This window comes from Ictalurus furcatus, chromosome 21 (assembly GCF_023375685.1).
Source record: "Ictalurus furcatus strain D&B chromosome 21, Billie_1.0, whole genome shotgun sequence".
Taxonomy (NCBI): domain Eukaryota; kingdom Metazoa; phylum Chordata; class Actinopteri; order Siluriformes; family Ictaluridae; genus Ictalurus; species Ictalurus furcatus.
This window is the reverse complement of record NC_071275.1, coordinates 4,391,184-4,417,558: the sequence shown is the minus strand read 5'-3', so window position 1 is coordinate 4,417,558 and position 26,375 is coordinate 4,391,184. Positions and strand designations below refer to the sequence as shown.

Genomic DNA, 26,375 nt, shown 5'->3' with positions numbered 1-26,375 from the left:
CAACTTTATTTATAGACTTTAATGTTTGGATTTCTTTACATGTGTGGATTTCTTGACTTAATACCAAAATCTGGTGAAAATTTCATGTAAATAGCCTCATTGGAAATATACTTACTGAAAAAATGTTGCCTCGTTCAATACTTATTTCCCCCACTGTAAATAGTTAGTCTGTACGTTGTTGAGTTTGTTTTTTTTTTAATAGACAAATGACAGATGTACCTCTTCTCTCAGACAAAAAAAAATTGCCCCACCACTTTTACACTAGTGGTGCCACCCCTCCTAGTTTGGCCAAACTGGATCTTTACCAGCTGGTAAATTATTTCCCAGTTTCCTGATTACTTGACTAAATTGATCAATAAATGACAATTTCTAATTGCCTTACTGTATTTATAAAAACACATTTTTACAGGTCAGAGGTCATATAGAATTTAATGTGTGCTCTTATAGGAAATTAATCTTAATCAGATAATAATCTTAACCTTAAAGGTGGTGTAAACCCTCTACATCGTGTCCGACCGCATCGTTGCAGTCCACCCCGACAGTAATTACAATCCAATAACAGCGGTGTTTTATTCTTTACTTACACTGCACAGACATGCATACAGTCTGAATTCTAGTAATATAACTAAAATACGTGCATAAGAAGTGTTTTTAAAAAAAATGATAACAGCATTAATCAAAATCAACAACACTAATCACAATGGCCTGCTTCTTTAAATGTGTCTAAGGGTGTGAATATCACAAGGGTGTGACTGCACCTTTCAGCGCGCTAACGTAAATACAAAATCCGTTTTGAATTAAGATCTTTTAGCTAGCTAGCTATTTTAACTGAGTATCCTGCGTCACCACGAGGTCCCGCCCATTTCGCAATAGTCCCCTCCCCATCGGTAGAACGGAGAAGCCATTTTTGTTTCATGTCTGAAAACCTTCGTTGACTAGAATTTGATGCATATTGGGTTCTGGGAAGGTAAGGCGCTTTGGTTACTTTTTAAACACTAATTTGACCTAAATTTTAATTGACGACGTGTTGTCGTGGTGAAACGACGCCGGCAGATGATGAAAAACAGCTTCGTTTACTCACCAGTACAGATCTGGCCGTATATCTAGCTTAAGATCAACAAAGATTTCGCTTTTCTTGTCGTTAGCTAGTTACATCAAATTAGCCAGTTAGCTAGTTCCTCCAAGTTTTCTGACGGTAAACAGAAACGGTATTTGGTATTTTCGTATGTGAGTTAGGCGAAATTGGGCAGCGAGTAGTCAGTACGTCAAGTAAAAAAAAGGTCTAGACGTCCGTTTTAAAGCGAACGTGGTGCTCTTTCCTCTGATCCTCTAGTGCATTGTGCTCCATCGCCAGCTTTGTCTGAAATTATGACCAGACAAGCTTTACGAAAGATGGATAAAACCTCGAAAATATGCCCAGATAACTTCTCTCTGCTATGATATGATTGTGTGAGGCGGTAAATGTTATTGTACGCGTCTTCTTTAAACTGTTTGCTATAGTGCCCAAGTCAGTGCTGTGTAATTCGTAAATATTATTAAGCGTTTTATCAAATGGTTTCTGTGCTTAGACTGGGTGAAAAACGCAGTGCACACATCACCATGCAGAAATCATTAAAGGGTGCCTTCACAAAATTAGTTAAAGGTACATTAAGTAGTTTTTAAGCTTTTTGCTGCCCCTCTGTCCATCCTGAGAATTGAATATCCTGCCATAATACGTTTAACCCCTTCTTTACTCGGTTTTTAGACAGTCCCTCCAGGATTTTGTGATCGCAGAAATGAACGTAAAATCAAGCAAACCGCATGATGTTCAGAAGCGCTTGTATCTTATTTATGTGTCAAAATTACCACAGATTTGGGCTAAAACGCGTCATCACGACGCACGTTCAGCCAAAGCAGTCTTCGGTTCGTGTGCATCGAACATGAGTACGTCTCATTTACCGACAAACATCACTGAGAAAGACAGAGCAAAACAATTTCACCAGTTCAAGTCATTTTACGCAGAGCACAAACAAGCTCCTCAAATTGCATCGCAAATTTTTTTAAAAGTTGCGACAGAATCGAGCGTTTATGGCTGTGAAACCTCTATGAAATCCTGTATGGACTTTTTAAAGCATGTTGTTTGGGCCGATTGTTCTTTTCAGTTTGTAAGTAAGGAATGGCTAAAAGAAGTTGGGATCTGCTGTTATAGGAAAGTAATCCACCATGGGGTGGTATGATGCAGTCAGACGTGAATGGAGTTGTTTTTCATTAAAGTGCACCTATTATGGTTTTTCAAATATGAATTTGTGAATGTAAAAATGTCTGAAAAGTAAAAAAAAAAATCTAAACACACTCCCAAAAGAAGGAATGGATTCTGAACAGCTGAAACGAGTCGTTAGTAATTCCAGACTCTACTTCCTGTACTAACCTACGGGTAACAAAAAGCCCCGCCTCTGGTCTTCATCAGCTGCTCGCTGGCAGACGGAGCTGAATCTCATGGTAGTGGGCGTTTACTTTTTGAAACATGCTGACAGCGGTAGACCAATCACAACAGACTAGAACATCTGACCAATCAGAGCAGAGTATGCTCTCCGAAAGGAGGAGTTTAGAATGAATCCTTTAACAAGTCGTTTTTGATGGGGGGGAGGTAACGCTGCAATTTAAAATATGAGCACATTACAGTGTTTTTTTGATCTTGGATGCATGTAAATCTATTGTATGTGACCTTTAAAACAAAATTAGGCACGTTTCAAAACCATAATAGGTGCTCTTTAACAGAGTGTTCCGAAGTGGTTTATTCCTCTTACACCTCAGCGACAGTTTATTTATTATTGAATGACTTGTCATACTTTTCAACAGTTTATAGTTAGGCCTACATTTAATGTTGTGGAACATCCATGAGTTAGTTCTTATGAATTATAGTATAGATCCTTTTGGTGTTTGTAAACAAAAAGAAACGTGTGCACGACCTGGATGCAAAAAGACCCGAGTAGCCTAGCAAACTGTCGCTGTCTGACTGTTGAGTCTGTCAAGAGTTTTACTTAGGAATCAGATTGACACATGCTACAACGTTATCCACTTCACACAACAACTGGGATTGCGATTTGATTAAACTAACACTTTAAAATAGTGTAGCTCTAGAAGATCATTGTGGCTTGGTGTCCTGTCAGTGGTTAAATGATGCCAAGCAATGGCCTAGCCTGAAATTACTGGACATACAGTGCCCTCCACTAATATTGGGACCCTTGTAAATACGAGCAAAGAAGGCTGTGAAAAATTGTTTATTGTTTAACCTTTTAAGGATTTGTTAAATTTTTTTTACAAAAACACTCTGCTCTCATGGATATCAAAAATATATATCTTTGTTAAATATAGGAGTGCAACAATTATTGGCACCCTTTTAGTCAATACTTTGTGCTACCTCCCTTTGCCAAGATAACAGCTCAGAGTCTTCTCCTATAACGCCTGATGAGGTTGGAGAATACATGGCAAGGGATCTGAGACCGTTCCTCCATACAGAATCTCTCCGGATCCTTCACATTTCGAGGACCACACTGGTGGACTGTCCTCTTCAGTTCACCCCACAGGTTTTCTATGGGTTTCAAGTCAGGGGACTGGGGTGGCCATGGCAGGAGCTTGATTTTGTGGTCAGTAAACCTTTTTTGTGTTGATTTTGATGTATGTTTTGGATCACTGTCCTGCTGGAAGAGCCAACCATGGCCCATTTTAATCTTTCTGGCAGAGGTAGTCAGGTTTTCGTTTAATATCTGTTGATATTTGATAGAGTCTATGATGCCATGTATCCTAACAAAATGTCCAGGTCCTCTGGTAGAAAAACAGCCCCAAAACATTAAGGAGCCACCACCATATTTAACCGTGGGCATGAGGTACTTTTTCCATATGGCTACCTCTCTGTGTGCACCAAAACCACCTCTGGTGTTTATTACCAAAAAGCTCTATTTTGGTTTCATCTGACCATAGAACCCGATCCCATTTGAAGTTCCAGTAGTGTCTGGCAAACTGAAGATGCTCGAGTTTGTTTTTGGATGAGAGTAGAGGACTTTTTCTTCAAACCCTTCCAAACAACTTGTGGTGATGTAGATGACTTCGGATTGAAGTTTTGGAGGCCACTATTTTTTTTATTTTTTGGCCACTCGAACAATCCTCTTCACAATGCAGTGAGACAATATAGACACACGTCCAATTCCAGGTTGATTCATAACATTTCCAGTTGACTGGATCTTCTTAATAGAGGGTATGCACGTGACTTCATGGTAGCCGGAACTCGTCACGGTCATGCCCACTGACTGGCACAAAACTTTGTGGCAGCATTAGTGTACAGCATGAATTCCATGAAAACACAGACAAAATGCATCTAAAATGGGAAAAAGTTGTGGTGTGATCGAATTCACTGCTTTTTTTTTTTTTTTTTTTTTTTATAAACTAAGTTGAGCAGTGTAAGTGTAAGTTCTTTTGGCATGTGGTGTTCATGTTGTACAATGATGAATAACTTGCTACATATTTGTTTTTACATGCTGCCTGTGTCCATTGATGTATAACGGGGGCTCGTTCATTCTCTGAGTGTGTTTTACCTACACAAATGTATATAACGTTAGTAAGTGGAAGCAGTGTTCGCTACAAGCAAACTAGGACTAGCTAGCCTACAGTTTACCAGATATAATTCTATAACTATATGTATATATATATTTGTATATATCTGTCCACATACAACCAGAATGTTTATTGGTGTTCTTGTCACTTTAATTTCTCCAACAAATCCCGCCTTGAAGTAGGACCAAGCGTCAAGGCTTTTGTATGACTTCAGGCTTTGCTTAGTGTATTTCCCTGGTCTTGAAATCAGGTACATATAAATGTCGGGAAAATCGATCTCTAGCCACATGACAATGTGTATGGACCACAGGTTCTTGTAAGGGTCACTGTCGAGTCCAACTGCCTTTAATTTAATCTGATAATCGTTAGTTATACTAGTATTTTCGTAGCTTCCCCTAATAAAACCAGCCATTTTGTTGGATGTTTTGCCACTCAGTCAAGCCAAGGGGGCGTGTTCCGGCGGGAAAGTGATGTCAGTGCATACCCTCTATTACTGCCCTGATAGTGGAAATGGGCATTTTCAATACTTCTGCTATTTTCTTATAGCCACTTCCCATTTTGTGAAGCTCAGCAACCTTTTGCTGCACATCGCAACTATATTCCATGGCTTACCCATTGTTATGAATGACTAAGGGAATTTGGCCTATGTGTCACTTCATATTTATACCACAGGAAGTCATGGTTGAACAATTTCCTGTTCCTAGTCACCTAGGTGTACTAAAAAAATTTTAAAACATCAGTGGGAATATACTTCTAATATATTTTTCTCATATGAATTCATAGGGGTGACAATAATTGTTGCACACCTATATTTAACTATATATATATATATGTGTGTGTTGTGTTTGCAATTGTATGATATCTATGAGAGCAGAGAATTTTTGGAACAAAAGGTTAAACAATAAAAACAATTTTTCACAGCCTTCTTTGCTAATATTTATCAAGGGTCTCAATATTAGTGCAGGGCACTGTAGATGCATATCTCTCGAAACTGTTTATACAAGAGAGAAATGAAAGACGTAGAAGAGAGAAATAAAAGACATTCAAGTCTCTTGATGCTTACAACTTTGATATTTGTGTTTTATGATTACATCAAGGCCGTTGTTGTGCTGAAAGCCGAGGTGCTGTCCAAATAGATGCAATAAATTCATTTATATGCGGTACAAAGTTAGCTAGTTACAGTTGGGTCCATAAGTATTTGGACAGTGACACAATTATCATAATTGTGTCTCTGTACACTACGATAATGGATTTGAAATCAAGCAATCAAGATGTGATTGAAGTGTAGACTTTCAGCTTTCATTCAAGGGGTTTAACAAAAATATTGCACTAACTGTTTTACATTACAGACTTTTTTTTACAGAGTCCCCCATTTTCACAGGTTCAAAAGTAATTGGACAAATGAACATAATTAAAAATATAAGGATTATTTTTAATACTTGTATGCAAATACTTTGCTGTCAATGATTTCCTGAAGTCTGGAACCTATGGACTTAACCAGTTGCTGAGTTTCCTCCTTTTAGATGCTTTGGCAGGCCTTTACTGCAGTTGCCTTCAGTTGCTGCTTGTTTGTGGGTCTTTTTGCCTTCAGTTTTGTCTTCAGTAAGTGAACAGCATGCTCAGTTGGTTTGAGGTCAGGTGAATGACTTGACTATTTAAAAACATTACATTTCTTCGCCCTAAGAAGCTCTTGGATTGCTTATCATTGTATTTTTTGGGTCAATATCCATCTGTACTGTGAAGAGCTGTCCTATCAGTTTTGCAGCATTTGACTGAATCTGAGCAGAAAGTAAAGCTCTATACACTTCATAATTCATCCTGCTACTTCTATCAGCAGTCACATCATCAATAATCACCAGTGACCCAGTTCCATTGGCAGCCATACATGCCTATGCCATAACACTTCCTCCACCATGTTTAACAGATGATGTGGTATGCTTTGGATCATGAGCCATTCCTTTACTTCTCCTTATTATTCTCTTCTCATCATTCTAATACAAGTTAATCTTAGTTTCATCTGTCCAAAGAATCTTGTTCCAGAACTTGGTAGGCTTTAAAAAAATGTTTTCTTGCAGTCTAATCTGGCCTTTCTGTTCTTGAGTGTTACCAGTGATTTTGCATCTTGAGGTAGACCCTCTGTATTTGCGTTCATGAAGGTGTCTCTTGATTGTAGATGCTGACACTCCTCCAGAGTGTTCTTGACTTAGCTAGATTTTGTGAAAGGGTTTTTCTTTACCAAGGAAAGAATTCTGCGATCATCCACATTATTGTCTTTACTATTCGTTCAGGCCTATTGGTTTTGCTGAGCTTGCCAGTGCATTCCTTCTTTTTAAGAATCCGGTTTTTTTTAACCAAATTGTTCATTTGGCCACTCCTAAAGGTTCTGCTATCTCTTTGATGGGTCTGTTTTGTTTTGTTTTTAGCCTAATGATGGCCTCCTCAACACCTCTTGGGAACTCTTAATATGCAGGCCAATGAACAGCAAGCAAACGCAAATTTAACACTTGGAGTCAACTCCAGACCTTTTATCTCTTTAATTTGTCCAGAAATAACAAGGAGACAGGCCACACTTGGACATGAAACTGCTCATCAGTCAATTGTCCAATTACTTTTGAGCCTGTGAAAATGGAGGGACTAACAATAGCAATATTTTTGTTAAATCACTTGAATTAAAGCTTCATTGAAGTCTACACTTCAGTCACATCTTGATTGCTTCATTTCAAATCCATTGTGGGGGTGTACAAAGGCAAAATGACAAATTGTCACGCTGTCCAAACACTTATGGACTCGACTGTAAATGTGTCCATTATAGGCAACTCTTCAGCAAAAACGTAACTTAGATATCTAGTGTTAGCTAGCTAGTTTCTTGATGTAGATTTTAGATGAGTTACGTGGGTTTGTTAAAGCAATATAATTTAGGCCTGTTGGCTAACTACCAAGCCGAGCCTGTTAAAGTCTTTGTTAGCACGTCACCTTCACTGATTTAAGAGTTAGCTATAGGGATGCACCGAAAAGAAAATTCTTGGCTGAAACCGAATATGATAAAAAAAACTTGGCCGAAGACTGAACACGTTTTTTCCCGTTTGTTTTTACATTTTTTTCACCATTGCACAAATTAAATAGTCAAAATGTGGGGGTTTTTTTTACTATTTTGTCTTGCTTTTCAAAGAAAAAAATAAATGACAAACTACATTTTCAAAATATTTATTTAACACTGAACATTTTTTTTTCATTCCAGCAGGTATAGGCTACCAACAAGGCACAATATAACTTTAAATAAATAAATGAGTAAAATAAAAATATTTTGATGTGGTCATCTTTGAGCCCCTTGAATAGACTCTGTTGGGCCTATAACTGACTGCTGAAAGAATGTAACACACTGTAGCCTACAACAAAAAAGTGCATTGACAAGAGTGCAAAAAATGGTTCTATTCGGTTCTATACGGCTGATTATATTGGGGATATATACCGCTCGCGTCCCTGTACACCTCGCGGAGTATTATTGTAGATATAGTATAGTTAGATACGTTGTTAATGTTATGTTCCTTGATAGATTTAGTTAGTTTAAACTATAGATTAGTTCATTTAGTCCCCGCTGGTTGTTCCGCTCCCAGTCCGTAGTACTAGTTCATGTTTCTTGTTTTGTGTTTTGACCCTGTTTTCTGACTACGTTTTTTGGATTACGATTTGGATTTGTCTGCCTGCCCTTAAATAAATACGTCTTTACCTGCTTCTGTACTCTACTCCCTGACGCCTCGCGACGTGACAGAATACTCCAGAACAGAAACAAATTAAACTCACGTCTCCACAGTAAACAATGTCACGGTTGTCAACATCCGAAGAGCATGCACTCACGCTCGTGCACGTAGCACGTGCATGTGTGCGCCCCCTCATCACTCCGAACGCGCTGCGGGAAGTGGAGGTCGTGGAATTCGCGCATCTCACTCTGGTTGCTAGGCTATTTGGCGCGTCATTAAACACGTCATTGTTCGGTCAGATTTATTCGGCCTTTTCACTAGGGATGCACCGAATGTTCGGCAACCAAAATTATTTGGCCGAAAATAGCAAAAAAAGCACTTTCAGTGTTCAGCCGAATAATTTCGGTTGCCGAACATTCGGTGCATCCCTAGTTAGCTACTTAGCTGGAATGAAATGGGAACTGTTCCTCGGAGGACCATTATCTCTCATAGTTGCCTGTAACCACAATTGGAACGGTGTCTGTATGGATCGTGTATGTAAAAAAAAAACAAAAAAAAAAACCCCCAAATGTGTTTAAGAACATATTTCCCATTCTGACACCTAACAGCACAATATGACTTTTTAGAAAATAAATTCTGGCTTTGGTCTTAAAAATCATTCTAGTCTCCCACTATGTTTCTGCAACCAGGAGGTGAGGCTGATGTCAGAGTGATGTCTACAGCAGTTATAATCACCCTCACCAGCCTATATTTTTCTGTTGAAGTTAATGAGACATAAAAAAAAAATGCACCCTGTTATATTATTGAAAAAAATGGGAAGTGTTAAGTACTTTGTCCTCTGTTTCTGGTTTAAAACTTACTGAAGGTTACAGATTAGACTTTAAATAGGATACTGACTAGGACCACTTCAATTTTGCAGCTTGAATATTTGGTCATTTGAATAACAGTTGCTCATTATGTATAAGCAGTGCGAATGCATGTTTGGGCATTTTAACGTAAAATGGCCAGCTTGCTATAACATCCTCAGAGGTGTTAATGCTACCCACGTACAGTGCCTTTTAAAAACTATTCAACTCCCTTGAAAGTCATCAGATTTGTTTGGATTACAAGTGACACTTTTTTTGCAAAGCAATTTTTTTTTTTTACATTTCACGTCACAATTAATTATTTATCATCAGATCTTTAAATAAGTATTCAACCCCTGCAGACTAGTACTTGTTGGAACCACTTTTTGCTGTAATAACTGCTTTACTTTGATGGGGTTAGTTCGTATCAGCTTTGCACACTATTTGATAGTGATCACCCATTCTTCCTGGCAGATTTGCTCCAGGTTCTTCAGATTGGTTCGATTTTGTTTTTGACTGAAATTTTCAAACAATGCCACAGATTCTCAATGGGATTTATATCTGGACTTTGATTTGGCCACTGTAGAATAATCTTTTTGTTTTTAACAACTCCTGCATTGCCTTGGCCTTGTTTGGCACTGTTGTCTTGCTGAAAGTTGAGCTTTAGTTGTTGTTGTTTCGTTTTTTTTGTAGACTGAAGCAGGTTCTCTTGTAATTGCCCCCTGTATTTCGTTCCATCCATTCTCGCTTCAATTTTGACAGAAAAGGACAGGTGCTCACTTTGATCGTGGCATGGTTGTTGGTACCAGATGGGCTGGTTTTGAGTATTTCCGATACTACTGTCCTCTTGGGAATTTCACACACAGCAGTCTTTAGAGTTTACACAGAATGGTGTGAAAAACAAAAAACATCAAGTGAACAAAAACATGACAAAACATCAACCTTGAACTGGATGGGCTACAACAGCAGAAGACTACATTGGGTTCCCACTCCTGTCAGCCAAGAATAGGAATTAGAGGCTTTCATGAGCACAGGTTCATCCAGATTCAACAGAAAAAAAAACTCGACTGGTATCGTTTCAGTCTTGAACTGTTTCTGTGAGTCTTTTCCCATGATAGCCTCAGATTTCTGTTCTTGTTTGACAGGAGTGGAACCTAATGTGGTCTTCTGCTGTTGTGGATCATGCACCTCAAGGTTTGATATGTTGTGCATTCCGAGATGCTTTTCTTCACACCACAGTTGTAAAAAGAGTGCTTATTTGTGTAACTGTAGACTTCCTGTCAGCTCAAACCAGTCTGGTCATTCTCCTCTGAGCTCTCTCATCAGCAGTGTGTTTCAGCCAGCAGACCCTCCGCTCACTGCATGTTTTTAGTTTTCGCACCATTCTGTGTAAACTGTAGAGACTGTGGTGTGTGAAAATCCCAGAAGATCAGCAGTATCTGAAATACTCATCTGGCACCAACAAGCAAGTCATACAACAAAAGTATTGGGCAAGGCCAATTTTGTTTTTGAGATTAAAAGATGAATATGATACGCTAGATCTGAATTTCAGCTTGAATTTTTTTAAGACTTGAAGACATTTCTACAATACAAAATGCGTATCACGATATATAATTTAGCTAACAATCTGGCCACAAAACAGAAGTAAAATAAACAAAAAGTAAAACGTTAAACTGACTTTGACGGTACTTATCTTTAATGCTTACAAAGACAAAGAAGATTAAGTTTTGGGGTTTTTTAAATTATGTCAAATCAGTGGCATCCATTCATTATCACTTAATTTGTAATTATTAAAACAATAAAAAAAATACATCACCATACCAACGATATCTCAGAAAGGTGTATCACGTAATCATTTATCACGATAATGAGATTATATCGATGTATTGCGTAGTATTGCATAGTGTTTCTTGTTGCCCAGTTGTTCACTGTTAGATTAACGATTAACTCTTAGTCTGAGCTTTGGCTTTTGCCTAGAAAGGCTGCATTTGTTGTTAAAAAGGTTAAAACAACATAAAGACCAGAGGGCTGTCTATTGGGGAAAAGCAAGCAATTTTGAAGCTGAGAAAAGAAGGAAAATCTATCAAGCATTGGGCATAAGCCAATACTACAATTTATAATGTCCTGAACTAGACAACTAGCCATCGAACAGGTCAGCCAAGGGAAATAAACAGCAGTTGATGACAGAATAATTGCGAGAAGTGTGAAGAAAATTCCAAAAAAAAATAAATCAGTGACCTCACCAACAGCTTCCACAGGACATGGGTGAAGGTATCACAATCCACCAATCAAAGAAGACTTTGAGAGCAGAAATATAGAGCCCAAACCACCAGATGAAACCCATTCATCAGCAGTAAGGATCAGAAAGCCAAATTGGAATTCTCAAAGAAATACAGAGATGAGCCACAAAAGGTTTGGGACCAAGAGTGTTTTCAGACCTGTAGACCTGTGCTTTGTTCCGAAACAGGGACTTAAATTGTTACAATGTTGCATTTTCTCCTTGGCTTTCACAAGGCAACATTTCATAGCCTACCAAAATGTGTTTATCCAAGTCACATGTTAGTAAACTGTCCTTTCATTGGCCAGAGTGTGCCTGTTTATGTTCTGGGGTTCCGCCCATAGTGATCATCCATCCAGATGGATAGATGGCAGCTATTAGTTTAAGTTTGGTGATTGACTTTGTCCGTCTAAACCCTTCCACCTTTTTTAACCAGAAGAAGTCCTCTGTGGTGTTGGCAGTGGGTTGTGGGCCATTGTCTTGCTGCATGATGTTCCCCCCCCCCCTACTTAGATTGGATTCATTTCTCTGTACATTGGCAGACATTACATCTTTTAATAAAGATTAATGAACCCATTCCAGAAGCAGCCATGCAAGCACAAGCCATGACACTACCTCCACCGTGCTTGACCAATGAGCTTGTATTTTTTGGATCGTGAGCAGATCCATACTTTGGTCTTTCCATCACTTTGGGTTAATCTTGTTTCCAGAACTTTTGTGGCTCATCTCTTTATTTTTTTTGCGATTCCAATCTGGCCTTTTGATTCTTACTGCTGTTGAATAGTTTGCATGTTGGGGTATGGTTTCTATATTTCTGCTCTCTGAGTCGTCTTCGAATGGTGGATTGTGATATCTTCTCCCCTGCCTTGTGGAAGTTGTTGGTGCCAACACTGACTGTTGTTTTAAGGTTTTTCTTCATAGCCTCACAATGTTTGTCATCAATTATTGTTGTTTTCCTTGGCAGACCTGTTTGATGTCTGGTTGCTAGTACACCAGTAATTCCTTTTTTTTTTCCCCAAAGACAATTTCAAATTGTTTTATTGGCTATGCCCAATGCTTGTGCAATGGCTCTGATAGATTTTGTCCTATTTTCTCAGCATCTAAATGGCTTGCTTTTCTCCTGTAGACAGCTCTGTGGTCTTTGTGTTGGTTTATCCTTTTTAACAATGAATGCAGGTCTCCACAGGGTTAAACCCAGCGCTCAAACCAAGAGTAGACATTCAGTGCTATTAATTGTTTAAATAATCAACCTGGGCACACCTGAGCAACAAGAAACACCCTGTTGGTCACATGTTGCAATATTTTTGATTCACTTAAAAAACGTGTCAGCTCAAACAAAATGTGGCATGTTCCGAGTTGTTTAACACATCTAGATGAAAATTTTAGGAAATTAAAGCTGAAATTCTGATCTATTGTCTCATTCATCTTTTGATCTCAAATATCCCAAATGTCTTCAGTGTATTGCAAAAACAATAGTACTGGCCTTAGTGTTCCAGTACCTTCATAGGCGACTGTAATTGGTCAAATTATTGGTCAAAACTGATATTTTTAGCAAGAGTTTTTAATCAGTTTCTGTAGTGAGCTATTATGTTTAAGGTGGATTTCATACTGCACACGTTTGCTGTGGTCCGAATCCGAGTGCCATTGTTCAGGGCGCCCCCTGCAGCATTGGCGTTGGTTTCAGGCTCACTTGATTCTATCGCACCCAGCTTCATTTGTGTTCATCTTATCACAAATGCGCACTGAGGACACAACGCGATTCGCCTATTTAATCTTGGTGCTGTTACGCGCAGCGATGATATGCACAACAATGGAACTTTTCTGTGTCTCACAAAATCCCCTGCTACTCATGTTACACGTGTGTTGTGGAAACAAATGAAGTCATCATCAGCTAAATCACATGCGAAAGTTACTTCCTGAACCAGTGCAGACCCGAGTACAAGTTGTGTTCTCGTTCACGGAAGTCGCAGCTCAGTTCCAGTGCAACCAAACTTAGATCACCTTGTACAGGTAGTCTTGGTTTCGGTACTGTGGTACGCTTCCAGCTTTTACATTACCAATTTTCACATGACTGCTTTCACATTTTTCATGCAAACCATGCTCTGTTTCAGACTAAACTGCCAGCAGGAAAGCCCCTAGGATTTTTAAAAGACTTCATGTTCAACAACTGGTTGGGGAGCACAAGCATTTCTCCAGCCTGTAGAAGACTTTAAGTAGTGGATGCGATAAAGAACATTTTATTGCTTATACTTTATTGTTTAAAGTTTTATAGCTTACAAGAGATGTATTGTGAACAGTATTACTTTGAAATCAAATCAAACCAATGAAATAAAGATAAGTTTTTCTGAGTATGCAACTGGACACACCTCTCAGCCAATCAGCATTTGCCTGAAGACCAGTGGATGCATAGCACCATAAATGCTCAGGAACTGCAGTTAGCTCAAGGCAGACTGCACGAAGAAGAGCGTAATGCTTAAGCATAAACCCCCTCTTGGTAAGGTGGCACATTTGAAAGATTATGTAATGCTATTAACATATGTAACTGTTTCTATGAACCTCAAATAATTGCTGGGGGGATAAAAAAAAAAAAAAATCATGTTTATACCTTCCAACAAAGTCATGAAGTATGATGCAATATTTATAATTAATATCCCTGCCATGCAACCACTTTTCCCTGGAACCTTCTCACTTCTGAATGAGAACAAACCCTGGTGGTTCTCCAGGGTTCATGGAGACACAGTTACATATGTACAACCCCAATTCAAAAAAGTTGGGACGCTGTGTAAAATGTAAATAAAAACAGAATGCAATTATTTGCAAATCTCAGAAACCCATATGCTATTCACAATAGAACATAAACATGTCATGTTTAAACTGAGGAAATGTACCATTTTAAGGAGAAAATAAGGTCATTTTGGATTTGATGACTGCAACACGTCTCAAAAAAGTTGGGACGGGGCAATAAAAGGCTGGAAAGGTAAGTGTTACTAAAAAGAAACAGCAGGAGGTTACTTGGCAACAGGTCAGTAACATGACTGGGTATAAAAAGAGTATCTTAGAGAGGCAGAGTCTCTCAGAAGTAAAGATGGGATGGAATCTGGATGGAAGCATATGTTGCTCTAAAACCTGTATATACCTTTCAGCATTGATGGTGCCTTTCCAGTAGGGCTGCACAATTAATCGAATATCGATCTCGATTACGATTTTGACTGCCCACGATTACATGAACATGATCGACTGCGATATTGACTTTTAAAGTTCGTCCTGAGCTCATAGAAACTCTGCTGCAGATCAAATCAAGCGCTTCCTAAACTTACAGCCAGTCGCCATAGAGCGGCGCAGGGAAGACGTCATTTTGTACGACAAAACCTGGAACTCGTGCTGCGAGCTTTAGAGTGAGTTGCAAGCTCCAGTGCTTTGCGCGAGGGGAAATCTTGACACTAACAAGTTGCTACATGGGACTACAGACGTTGTCGGGGACATTAAACGTCATGATGCTGAACAGGAAAAGTCTTTGCAGATAAACTGGTTCAGGGTTGCTGTGCACAATTCCCCCCCAAAAATATCGATGAAGATTCATCCAAAAAATAAATCCATATTATGGAAAATGTTTTAAATCAAGTATGGAAAAGTTGTGGGAAGCTTGGTGATGGTGACGTTGAAGTCGAACGGCCGTAGTGTAGTTTGTTTATAGCGTATGGTTAGCTGTTTATTTCTGGAGATTGTATTTAGGCTTCAAAGTTCATAAAAGTTGTGTTCATTTGTGAAAATGATCTTGATGGACAAAACGTGTTAGTATTGTAAACTTTTGTTGATCACAGTGACCTTTTTTTTTGTGGCAATAATCCAAAAGCCTATGGGAAAATCCTATGGGTTTTTGTCCAGGGAACCAGTGTGATGATAACTTCTGGGTTCCAGTACAAAATGACATGCGCCCCTCTATTGGATGATTTGGCTGCGTCTCTCCTCCTGTAAACACTATTATTGCCTTTTCTGCATACGCCTGAACTGTTTTCATTTGGTTGCATATTGTTATATTTGATGCATATTTTCATTTGGTTGATGGCATTTTTATTTGTACTTATCCTATATTGTGGGTACAATTTTATTTATAATTTGCTTCTACGAGCTGATGCACTTTAAGGACCAGTCTAATTTGATGCAAAGATTTGGACCTTAGCAGGAGTGTAGCAAAACATGGAGGCTGTTTATTTAAATGTGAAACTACAATAAAAATATGTTGTCCCTAAAATCAATGAATAATCGTGATGATCATTTTGACCATAATCGTGCAGCCCTACTTCCCAGATGTACAAGCTGCCCGTTCCATAGTCACTAATGTACCTCCATACCATCAGAGATGCAGGCTTTTGAACTGAGCACTGATAAAAAGCCGGATGGTCCCTCTCCTCTTCAGTCCTCTTTAGTTTAGAAGACACTGTGTCCATGGTTTCCAAAAATAATTTAAAATTTCGTATCATCTGACCACAGAACAGTTTTCCACTTTGCCTCAGTCCATTTTAAATGAGCTTTGGCCCAGAGAAGACGACAGCGTTTCTGGATCATGTTCACATATGGCTTCTTCTTTGCATGATAGAGTTTTAACCAGCATTTGTGGACGGCACGGTGAATTTTGTTCATAGACGATGAGTTCTGGAGGTGTTTCTGAGCCCATGCAGTGATTTCCATTACAGAATCAAGCCTGTTTTTAATGCAGTGCCGCCTGAGGGCCTGAAGATCACGGGCATGCACTATTGATTTTCACCCTTGTCCCTTGTGCACAGAGATTTCTCCAGATTCTCTGAATCTTTTGATGATATTATGTACTGTAGCTGATGAGAGATGCATAGTTTTCACAATTTTATGTTGAGGAACCATAGTCTGAAATTGTTCCACAAATTGTAGATGCAGTTTTTCGCAGATTGGTGAACCTCTGCCAATCTTTACTTCTGAAAGAATCTGCCTCTCTAAGATACTCTTTTTATATACAGTCATGTTACTGACCTGTTGCCAATTAAGCTCCTGCTGTTTCTTTTTAGTAACATTTACATTACCAGCCTTTTGTTGCCCATGTACCAACTTTTTTGAGACCTGTTGTGGCCATTAAAATCAAAATGGTTCAGTTACTCAGGTACATTTGATCTCTTTTCTATGTTCTATTGTGAATAACATATGGGTTCATGTGATTTACAAATCATTTTGCATTCTGTTTTTATTTACATTTTACACAGTGTCCAAACTTTTTTGGGAATTGGGATTGTAACTAGCATCCTACAGTGGATATTAAAAGTCTATACACCCCTGTTAAAATGGCAGGTTTTAATGATGTTAAAAAAAAAAGTTAAACTATGTTGCAGTCTTTTTCTTTGCAAAGTATAAAAATCAAGGGACAAACAACCAGAAATGCTTTTTTTTGGGGGGGGGGGTTAAAATCGAAAACTTCCAATACCCAGCCTCCATAAATGTGCACACCTTTTTATAATTAGAATGTTGTAAAAATTCTAAGGCATTGGATATACCATGGAACACTGTAAAGACAATAATCAACAAATGGAGAAAATATGGCATAACATAAAATATGGCATTATTATAACAGGACACCCCTCTAAAATTGATGAGAAGACCAGGATTAAAATACCAGTAAATTTTGTCGCAAAGCCTTGAAGCTTCTGCTAAAACCGTTAAGATGAAGAGGAATTTCACTGCACTGGAAATGGCCAACCAGTCTTACTGAGTTGGAAGGAAAAATGGCAAAATATTTCTGGAAGTGGGTCTGATGTAGTTGCTGGCAGTGTTTTTGGCTGTAAACCCCTCCCCACCAGCAGCCCTTCATGGCCATACTCCATGGAACCCTTTAGTGGTGGGTAGCCCCACCACCATTAGGGCCCACCGTGTGATTGCTTGATTCACTATGATAGCACCACGTTAGCCCAATAAAATCTTTGTGGACAATAGAACACAGAAATGGGTTGCTGTAACCTAAAAGTGCTGCACGGTCCCTTTGGTCTCATTAGCCGAGCTGATTTCATGGTTCTGAAACCTGTGCGCCCCTCTCCAGTTTGTCTTTTGGTGACAGTCCCTGAAGATTTACATATGTAAGTTATTGAGGACTGTGCTAACTTCATTTGGTGCTGTGCATAAGCCAAGTTGGTGGAGAGCCACCCTCTCCTCTCCTGGTCTAGGTACCTCTCTGCTGGGAGTGATGTGTTGATGTCAAAAAACAAATACACTCACTTTAGTAGTAGACATGATAGGAGTCTATTGCCAGCTTTGGGGAACAGGTTTCCTGTAACTTCAGCTATAGTCATAAGCTGTTAGGGAGATAACTCCATGTGGTTTACATGTGATCCAACATGTGTATGACATGATAAAAAACGAATAGGTTTTGCTATGAAAGTCTGTTTATTGCAAATACTGAGTCATGTATCACTTTGTGGCTGTTGGATGGTCTCTGCATAGCTTTTAACTGGCAAGGAACAAGATTGTTAGCTTATAAATCTGTTTTATTTTATGGATTTATTTGGAATTACTTTAAATATTTCAATAATTCCAATAAAGTTTTGAAATCCTGGCTGAACATTCATATACATTTTTTCACCTTTCTGGTAGCCTTACCTCCTAACAGCTTTGCTCTGATGGTATTCTTAGCCTCAAGTGTTTGTTCTGTGGTGTTGTCTCCTTGCTAACAGATCTTGCCTCGTAAGCTTTAATTGGTTAGTGGTTCTTACTCGCAATACAATGCCATTAATTAAAGCTTTCATGCAGTCAGAATTCCCTATTGATTGCATGACATATTTTGTATAATGTATGTTTTGTGCTATAGTGAACACGCATTCATTAGCTCAAACAGGTTGATGCAAAACCATGCATTCTCTAAAACGCTGAGGCAAACAGATGCAATACTGAAAATAACATGACAAAAACATTACCTTGTGGTATTTTCCGTGGATGTCCCTTTAACTTCCAGCTTCTCCATGGATGGCTAACCTTAGCTGCTTTCTCCAGCTTCCATCTATTATTTTCATTTACTGTTTCACTCCTCAAACTGTCTTGTCCTGGTGAATTTTCATTCTGTATCTGCCCCAGGCAGGTGTGGGGATGCTCTCCAATCCCAGGCTGAGGGCCTTGCAGGTGAAGTTTTGCCCAATGGATGAGAGTGTTGCCTCTATGAGCTTTTGAGTCTCACGAAGGAAAAGGTTGGCTTTTTGAGTATGCACTATTTTGAAGCATGCAGCCTTCTTGGACAAGGTGGAGCAAATGCTTAAGGGGGTGCCTTCTACTGTCGCCAGTGTGCTACTGCGGGACTTGGGACTGCAGGGGCTCTTATTAGGAATAACTGAGATGATTTGGAGAAATGGATGTGAAATAATGAAATATTATTAGACTTTTGTTCCAGCCACTTGTCATTGTCATGTGTTGTCATTAACAAACTCATCACACAAAGTCACTCATAAACAAATTTGGTACTAGAGCACTAAGCTTGCACATGGGACACACTTACACAAGGTTATAGTAGACATGGAACGAGGGCATGGAACAAGGTTTTGGGGGCTCCAAAGATGTTCTGGCAAACCATTCAGGGGAGACCAGGCAATGCACAAGCTCTCTTGAGCAAGTGCAGGGGGGTGTTGAGCTCTGTTGGGGATATTGGTACGTGATGAATGGATCAGCGTGAGGAACTCCTTAACCTAATGGACATGCCCTCTATTCAGGAGGCAGTGCCAGAAATGTCTGGTTTTTACTACGAGTTTTACTATGTTGATTAGAAACCTTCATAGCAGCAAGGCTGTGGCGGTGGATGAGATTTTGCCAGAGATGGACAAGGTTGGGGTTGACAGAAGAAAGTTGCTGCGAAACGGGATTTTGGCGCTTTTCCCTCGCTTTTAAATCGCATATGAATGCCCGTGCGGCCACGCGCATTTCACTTTCGCCTTTGAATTAGCAGCAATTCGGGGGCAATTGCTTGAATGGTGGGTTCATTAAAGGGATGTACAGAAGTTGAGGGGGGGGGGGGCCTCTGGGGGTTCAAGCCCCTGCCCATTTTCTAAATTATTTAAAAGTGCCCCTCTCAACATTAATTAATAGACAATTATATTATGTAAAAAGCATTTGAATTCAGGTTAACATGAGGGCGAGCAGTAGCAAATTAATCACAAGAAAGTCTGAGAATCTTCCTATTTATATGACTCGAGCACTCGCGATGAGGCAGACAGGTATTCTAAAACCACTAGCTTTTCTGCTAACATTTTCATCAAATTTTATTAGCAGCTTTTTATATGCTTATAGCTGGTAGTTTTCAAATTGATTGACAGGGAATGTGTTGGTAAATACTAGCTGCTCAAGTTTCTAGACATGCAAGTAACCTTGTTAGATTATATGTATGTTATATAGTCAGTAAAGGCACGATGCCAAACGGACAGAGTTGGCAGAAAATTAAAGAAAAACTGAAGGAGGCAGCGAAAGTTAACATCTTAAAACTTTGAGACTAAAAAGCCAAATATAAATTTAATTGTGAAATTGATAGTTTTGCTCACTTTACAGTAAGTGATAAATAGTGGGTGTGTCACTACATTTGTGGATGGAAATACATTTCATAATGTTTAGATTTTCTTTTAATGATTCTTTGGATTCATCTCTCCACTAAAAGTTGCCGTTTTGTTGTAATCATTTCTATAAATGTAAAATTAAAATACCATTAGGTTATATTAGTAGTGTCATTCTCATATTCATTATTGTGACCACACAGTCTGTTTACGATGTCCACCAGGGTGATAAGAATATGTAGTTAAATTAATGTTAGTAAAGTAGTAAAATTTAATTTTTTTTTTTACATTTGAGCCCCTGTCCCTGAGGAACTCTGCATGTCCCAGGTTCATTATTATTTTTAATGAAAAACGTAACAACAAAACAGTACAATGACAAACTTGCTTATATTAAACCAAATCTTCTGCCATCGTCTTGTCAGTCGGCCCGCCTCGCCCGCCCTCCCTACCAGTCGGCCCGCCCCGCCTCTTCCTGCCAGTCGGCCCGCCCCGCCTCTTCCTGCCAGTCGGCCCGCCCCGCCTCTTCCTGCCAGTCGGCCCGCCTCGCCCTTCCATCAGTCAGCTCGCCTCACTTTTGTCATGTGATAAATGAAATCCGACTCCTGCTGATCTGTGCTGTGACTCTGACTCATTTGGCTCATGCTGAATTGAGCAGACACATTGTTTTTAATTGTAGTATCTGTTCTATAACTAAATGACATGAATTTTATTACTATAAAAAAGCAAAACGACAGTGGGGCGGTGCCACGGTGGGCAAGTAATCGGTGTGCGGCCGAACACCGTGTACTGACTATCGCAGCAAGCTTAGTGACAACCATCCTGTGATAATACTGATAACAGTGATAGTTTTGGTCACGATAATCATGATATGAAACTTTCGTACTGTTACATCTCTCTCTTTATTTTATTTTACTTATTATATATAATTATAGTAAAGTTCAGCATTATTTTACTTTTGAGTGTTCATTCAGTATCAGTATTAAAGACTGTTGGTTGATTAATCAGTTATTGGCAGGTACTGCCCAGCTCGGGTATTGGTAAAATCCAATATCAGTCGACCTCTGCTTTATGAGAATGCCCCTGAGATACGTATGGTCAGCAAACCAACTCGGCTTGTATAGCAGTCTACAAGATGACGCATGCAATGGCGATCGAGAATGGCTGACTAATATAGAAGATGACTATTTGGAATCCTAACTGTTTGAGTAGAGTCCTATGTATAGATGAGGAGTTGAAAGAGCTTGACCAGTGTTAGGTAGAGATGAATCAAGGGCTTCACTACAAGTGGATACTCAAATGGCACTGTGGATCATCTCAGAAGCCATTATTCAAAGTGAAATGTCTAGGAAAGAAAAAAAACCTCTCAATTCAGAATTTCATTATAAAGTAAACCTTGGAGAAAATTGAATGTCACATTAATTATGCAAGCTGTTGGATTTGCAAGGGTGGGTTTTCCCAGGTGAAAACTGAATTTTCCTTGGAATTCTGAAAGTACTATGCTTCCTGAAGGAAGTAGAATGGAGGCTGGATAGTTTTGTGTGTCAGAGTTGCTGCTGAAAATGGGTCTGAAAGGGGCTCCTTCATTGTGATTATATCCTCAAATTTGCATTGGTTAATATAATGACCTTCTGTTCAAACCACACCTCACAAAGGACTTAGCATGATGCCACAAGTAAATGCTCTCTAGAAAACCACACATGTGCAGGGTGCTCTTACCCCTTTTCTCCTTGATGTCCTTAATGCTTCAGTGACACAGTGGTACATTTGGGCACTAGTTGAAATGAAGCATGCTGCTGTAAGGGTAGCACATGCGAACACATGCAGTGTGGATGGGAGACATGCTTGCGTGACACAGCCGATCTGAATTTGGGGCATGTCTGATCTTTGACCATGTTAGGGTTTGGATATGTACTGTGCATTGATTTAGCATCAGTGTCATTGCTTTTGATCTGGATCAAAGGTAGGTGGCTTAATCCACATGCACAGATGGTTTTAAGAACCAGTAACATGCAGGTATGTGAAAATACTGATAAAGCCAAGTAAAATAAAGTGCAGAGCAAAGCAGTCATATGTTCTGTTAGTTCAATATGCACAATATATTGCCTCACAGTTAAACTTATTGATAGACAATAAAGATGCTAGAATGTCATGGTGGTACACCCGAGTAGCATTGCTGTCTCACAACTCCAGGGTCCAAACCTGAGCTTGTATTACTGTCTGTGTAGAGTTTCTGTGCATGTTCTCATCGTGCCCACATGGGTTTCCTTGCTGCAGAAGGACTGGCCCTACTGTGACCCTGTGCAGGATAGGTTACTGAAGATGAACCAATGAAGATGCAATATGTTTTACTTCCATTAGAAGGTAGGGTCACCACAAATCAGTGTCATGTTATTCTGAGTATCAGTTTTATCCTGTGATGACATTTCTATCCTGAGCGTGAGGGCTCACTGAATGGTTTTGATGGTATGAAAATTATGTAAATCAAATACTGGGACCTTGTAGAATCTATGTCATGGTGCACTGAAGCAACATTCCTGTAACTTAACCTTGGTTCTCTCAGAAACAAAAAATATTTAGCAAGTTTATTTAAAAGTGTATGTACAGTGGTTGTAAGGTCTCCAGACTATACTTGTCTGTCCTACAATGTTTTATCAGAGGCAGTTGGAAGAAAATGTGACTGGCTGCATGTGTCCCAAATTCTGCAGGTGTCACAGCCTGGTAGCTGTGATGTGACCCACATTTCATCACCTGCTCCTTTATTGTTTCAATGTAATTCAATTTATATTTGTTAGATTGGGCTTAACCTAACCCCATATCTTTCATGTTCACAGACACCTGAAGCCTTTATGCATCCCATCTGTGGATGGGTACCATGAATTGTGAAGAACCAAATGTGGAGAGGGCTGTTCTCTCCTGGTCCAGATTTGCTACGGCTGGCCAAACTGCCCTCAAGGAGGCCCTGAAGGTCTTCAATCCCATTTCCCAGGACCTCTCAGAGACAGAGAGGCAAATGGTATCTTTTCTTCAGGCGTTAAAAGATGAAGGACGTAAACCAGTGGTGTTAAGAAGCAAAGATGTATATGGATACAGGTCTTGCACAACACGATCTCTCACAACAGAGATTGGCAGTAAGATTCCGAGAGTACAAAAACCTTGTAAGAAACGAGGTCGAAAGACTTTGATAAAAAGCAAGGATGCCAGTTCCTCGGTTTTCGGTACAACCACCAAGGCCATCTTACAAAACCAGCCCAAGATTCTACTGACCAATCTCTCAGTAGATACCCTCAAGCAGACTGTTTCACCCAAGCCATCAGTGCCGATTCCAAGTTCTGTTCAAGTGCAGCAGTGCCTGAAATTAACAAACATAAAGGGTGTTACTGGGGGCCATACTGCAAGGCTGCAAATTCATTTTGGTGTGGACTCGCAAAGCACGATCAGTCCCAGTGTCCATTGCCCACCAACACTCTCTGGGATACCACACTCTCCTTCAGAAAACATCACTCAAACGTCAAGTGTAGTAGCTTTGGACAATAAAAGAATTTTGTCCTGTCCAGTTAAAGTGGATGATGCTCTCATTGGAGATTCTGCCCCAATTGTTTGTCAAAATGGTATTAGTCTGAAAGACGGTAAAAAGGTCCAGATAATATCAGGTAAATCTGGTGTGATGAGCAATGGTTTGAACTGTGAGGACAGTGATTCAATGAGAAGGCTGAACTGCCAAGCTTTAGGTTGGTCTCAACCAGCGCTCGTCACGAATGGCCAAGACGTGTCTAAACTGAATGGAAATAGTCTTCAGTGGAAAGTCATCAAAGTGGACGAGTCTGTCACTGACGAGGAGGTGAGGAAAGAGGCTCAGAAAATCTTGCGAGTCAATTTGTCACCTGTGATACAGATTCATCCACTTGTACATTCTGTATAGACTAGAGAGATCAAAAGTGACTTTTATATCCACATATACTATTAGAATTTCTTATACTGGGGCGTTACTTGGATCAAAACATGATGATTTTCAGTCTGAGTGGGAGTCTTATCTCAAATTATGCATTTTTCACATGTATGACCAACTCTGGAGATCCAAAGAGGGAAATTAGTTTGATTTTCCGTTACATAAGTGTTTATTTTATTTTATTCATTGGAATTTTGCCTTGATTTTGAGAAACTAAGTTAAAATAAAAAAACACATTGTATCACTATGCAGTGTTCCTATATCCCCCCTTTTTGGAACAGGCTCCCTGAGAAACAGAATTTATAAATTAATCGGACTCAATGTAAGATTGGTTTAGAGGGATGATACATTATTATAATTTGTTATATTTCAGTTTGCTATTGTTTTTGAAATGCCTTGGCTGTGTGTTTATTTTTCCAATGCATACGTCAGTAGGTATAGACTGAAAAATGTTTAAGTTTTAATGGTACATGCGGGTAGGATTATGTTCATTCACTAGCTACAGTTACAGACCTAGCTGTCACAGTGAGTCTTGCTTGTCCAACACCATACTATGTTGAAGATAACAGTGGCTTGGGTTAGAGGCATTTAAAAAAAAAAGGGGGGGGGGAGACATGATTCGTTGCTGAATATTGAGTACAGATTTTTTTTTTCCCCCAGAATTGCTTAGTATTCTTCTTGCTTTAATTCAACAGCTAATTGTCAATCCCTCTAATTTTGAGATTTACAGAACTAAAGCTGAACTGCATTTTTTATGTTCTTGATATAATAATGTCATATCATAATGATATAATAATGCCTATAATAATGAGTTTTACATCTAGTGAGAACTTTCTACTAATTTGAATCTGTGAATTTGAGGTTGTTACCGCAACTCTGGGACATGGTTTCCTCTGAGGCCCTGGTCAGTTCTTCTCCTGCTTTTCTACAGACACCATAAGCAGCAAGCATGGCTGTGGTTTGACCGGGGAGTATAGATGTTGAGAGTCACTATAATCATTATAAACACTCACCAAGACAACTGGAAATAGTGAAGGCCTGGCCAGGACTTAGCAGTGCATAAGAAAAATGCAAAAAAAAGAGAAAAGAATCCTTACCCCCCTGTACCATTTAATAGATTGGGAGCACTATGATAGATTAATTTTATCACAGGGCAAAAGAAATGGCCTTACGTTTTCTTTTTCTTTTTGTTGAAAATGTGATGGTGTATTTTATTCTGTAATTCTCACTTCAATTTTTTTAAATGAGACAACACTGGTATTTTGGTGCTCAATGATTACAATGTTGCCATACCCACTAGCCTTCACAATTATGTAATAAATTGCTGACATTGATGGCCTAGAGCCTAATTTCACTTTCAATAACAATATTAACCAACATCTTTCTGGTTCCCATTTTAAAGTCTTGTCTAATGACTGATCTGGGTGAGAGTCAAGCTTGGCAACTTCTCAGCCTTCAGTCAGCAGAACTTGCATCCAGTTTGACAAAAACAGTTTGGGTGTAAACATCCCAACAACTCTGTTTCTCTATACGTTTTTAATATCCATATTGTCATGGTGACAAACATCCAAGCACACCCCAAAAACCAACCAAGTTTTTTCCACCAAAAATACTGACTAAAAAGCTCATTTTGAGGTCATATATACATATCTTTATTTTTTTTTCCCCCTCTAATGACTCTCTATATACATAGCTTGAGCTTAGATATGGATGTATTTTTCAAGACTATTGGAGTGTATTTGTCAGCAAATGTTCATGATCTTTTGCAGAATCTAACTGTAAACTCTTAAATACTGCAGTTTTTACATAACACTTAACCTGTGTACACAGTTGAACCGTTTCAAATGAGCATTCAGCCATTCCTCATGACTTTGTTATTGGAATAATTTTGTGTTGGGAGAAGGACATTATGCCGGAAGCCACAAAATCCTTTTTAAGACTATTTCAGTCTGCAACAGAAACCAGTGCCGAGACATCCAGAACAACTTCGTTCTTTATTACTGACTAATCTTTTTCATTCAGTTGAATCTGTGACCTTGAACTGTAAAATGTCAGTGTTGTATCTTTAGTTAATATTAAGAAGTTGTGAATTAAAGTATTTAAAAATGACCTGTGTTAATTTCTTTCTCACCTGCTTTTGGGTTACTGAAAGACTCAACAGCAATTGGATAGTATGTATGCAAATTATTAATGAAAAATTATCCCCTATAGAAACTAACCCATATTGTGTAGGTATGCTTTAATTTACAGGTAAACCATTGGGGGACTTGTTATAACCCAAACACCAGGGATTACACCGGCTAAAAGTTTACATACACCTAGGCTAAAGAAACTCCATTTTCACACTCCATGTTTCATGTTACCAAAAATTTCATGTATGTCAATTAGGGTATCTATTTCCATTTGACTCAGTTTCAAAATAACAGCTCAGTAGTTTTGACTCAGTAGGTCAAAAGTTTGCTTGCACTTTGCTGG

The 26,375-nt window shown here is 39.1% G+C and overlaps 1 protein-coding gene across 4 annotated transcripts; it reads left to right on the top strand.

Annotated features, from left to right (window-relative positions):
- Window positions 1-264: 264 nt before the first annotated feature.
- ccdc71 (coiled-coil domain containing 71) lies at window positions 265-26,375 on the top strand. Of its 4 annotated transcripts, none has more exons than XM_053653274.1 (3): window positions 265-967; window positions 22,229-22,315; window positions 22,786-26,375. In XM_053653274.1, exon 3 carries the CDS (start codon window positions 22,818-22,820, stop codon window positions 23,871-23,873), a length of 1,056 nt encoding a protein of 351 aa, XP_053509249.1. In that variant the 5' UTR covers window positions 265-967; window positions 22,229-22,315; window positions 22,786-22,817; the 3' UTR covers window positions 23,874-26,375. The 4 variants fall into 4 exon arrangements, with proteins under 4 accessions (XP_053509249.1, XP_053509251.1, XP_053509247.1 ...); XM_053653276.1 differs by having other exon boundaries at window positions 22,180-22,315; XM_053653272.1 differs by lacking the exon at window positions 22,229-22,315 and having other exon boundaries at window positions 266-967; window positions 22,786-26,374.

Excerpts from the sequence above, each read along its gene's own strand:
- ccdc71 (XM_053653274.1), top strand. The coding sequence starts at position 22,818 with ATGGGTACCATGAATTGTGAAGAACCAAATGTGGAGAGGGCTGTTCTC.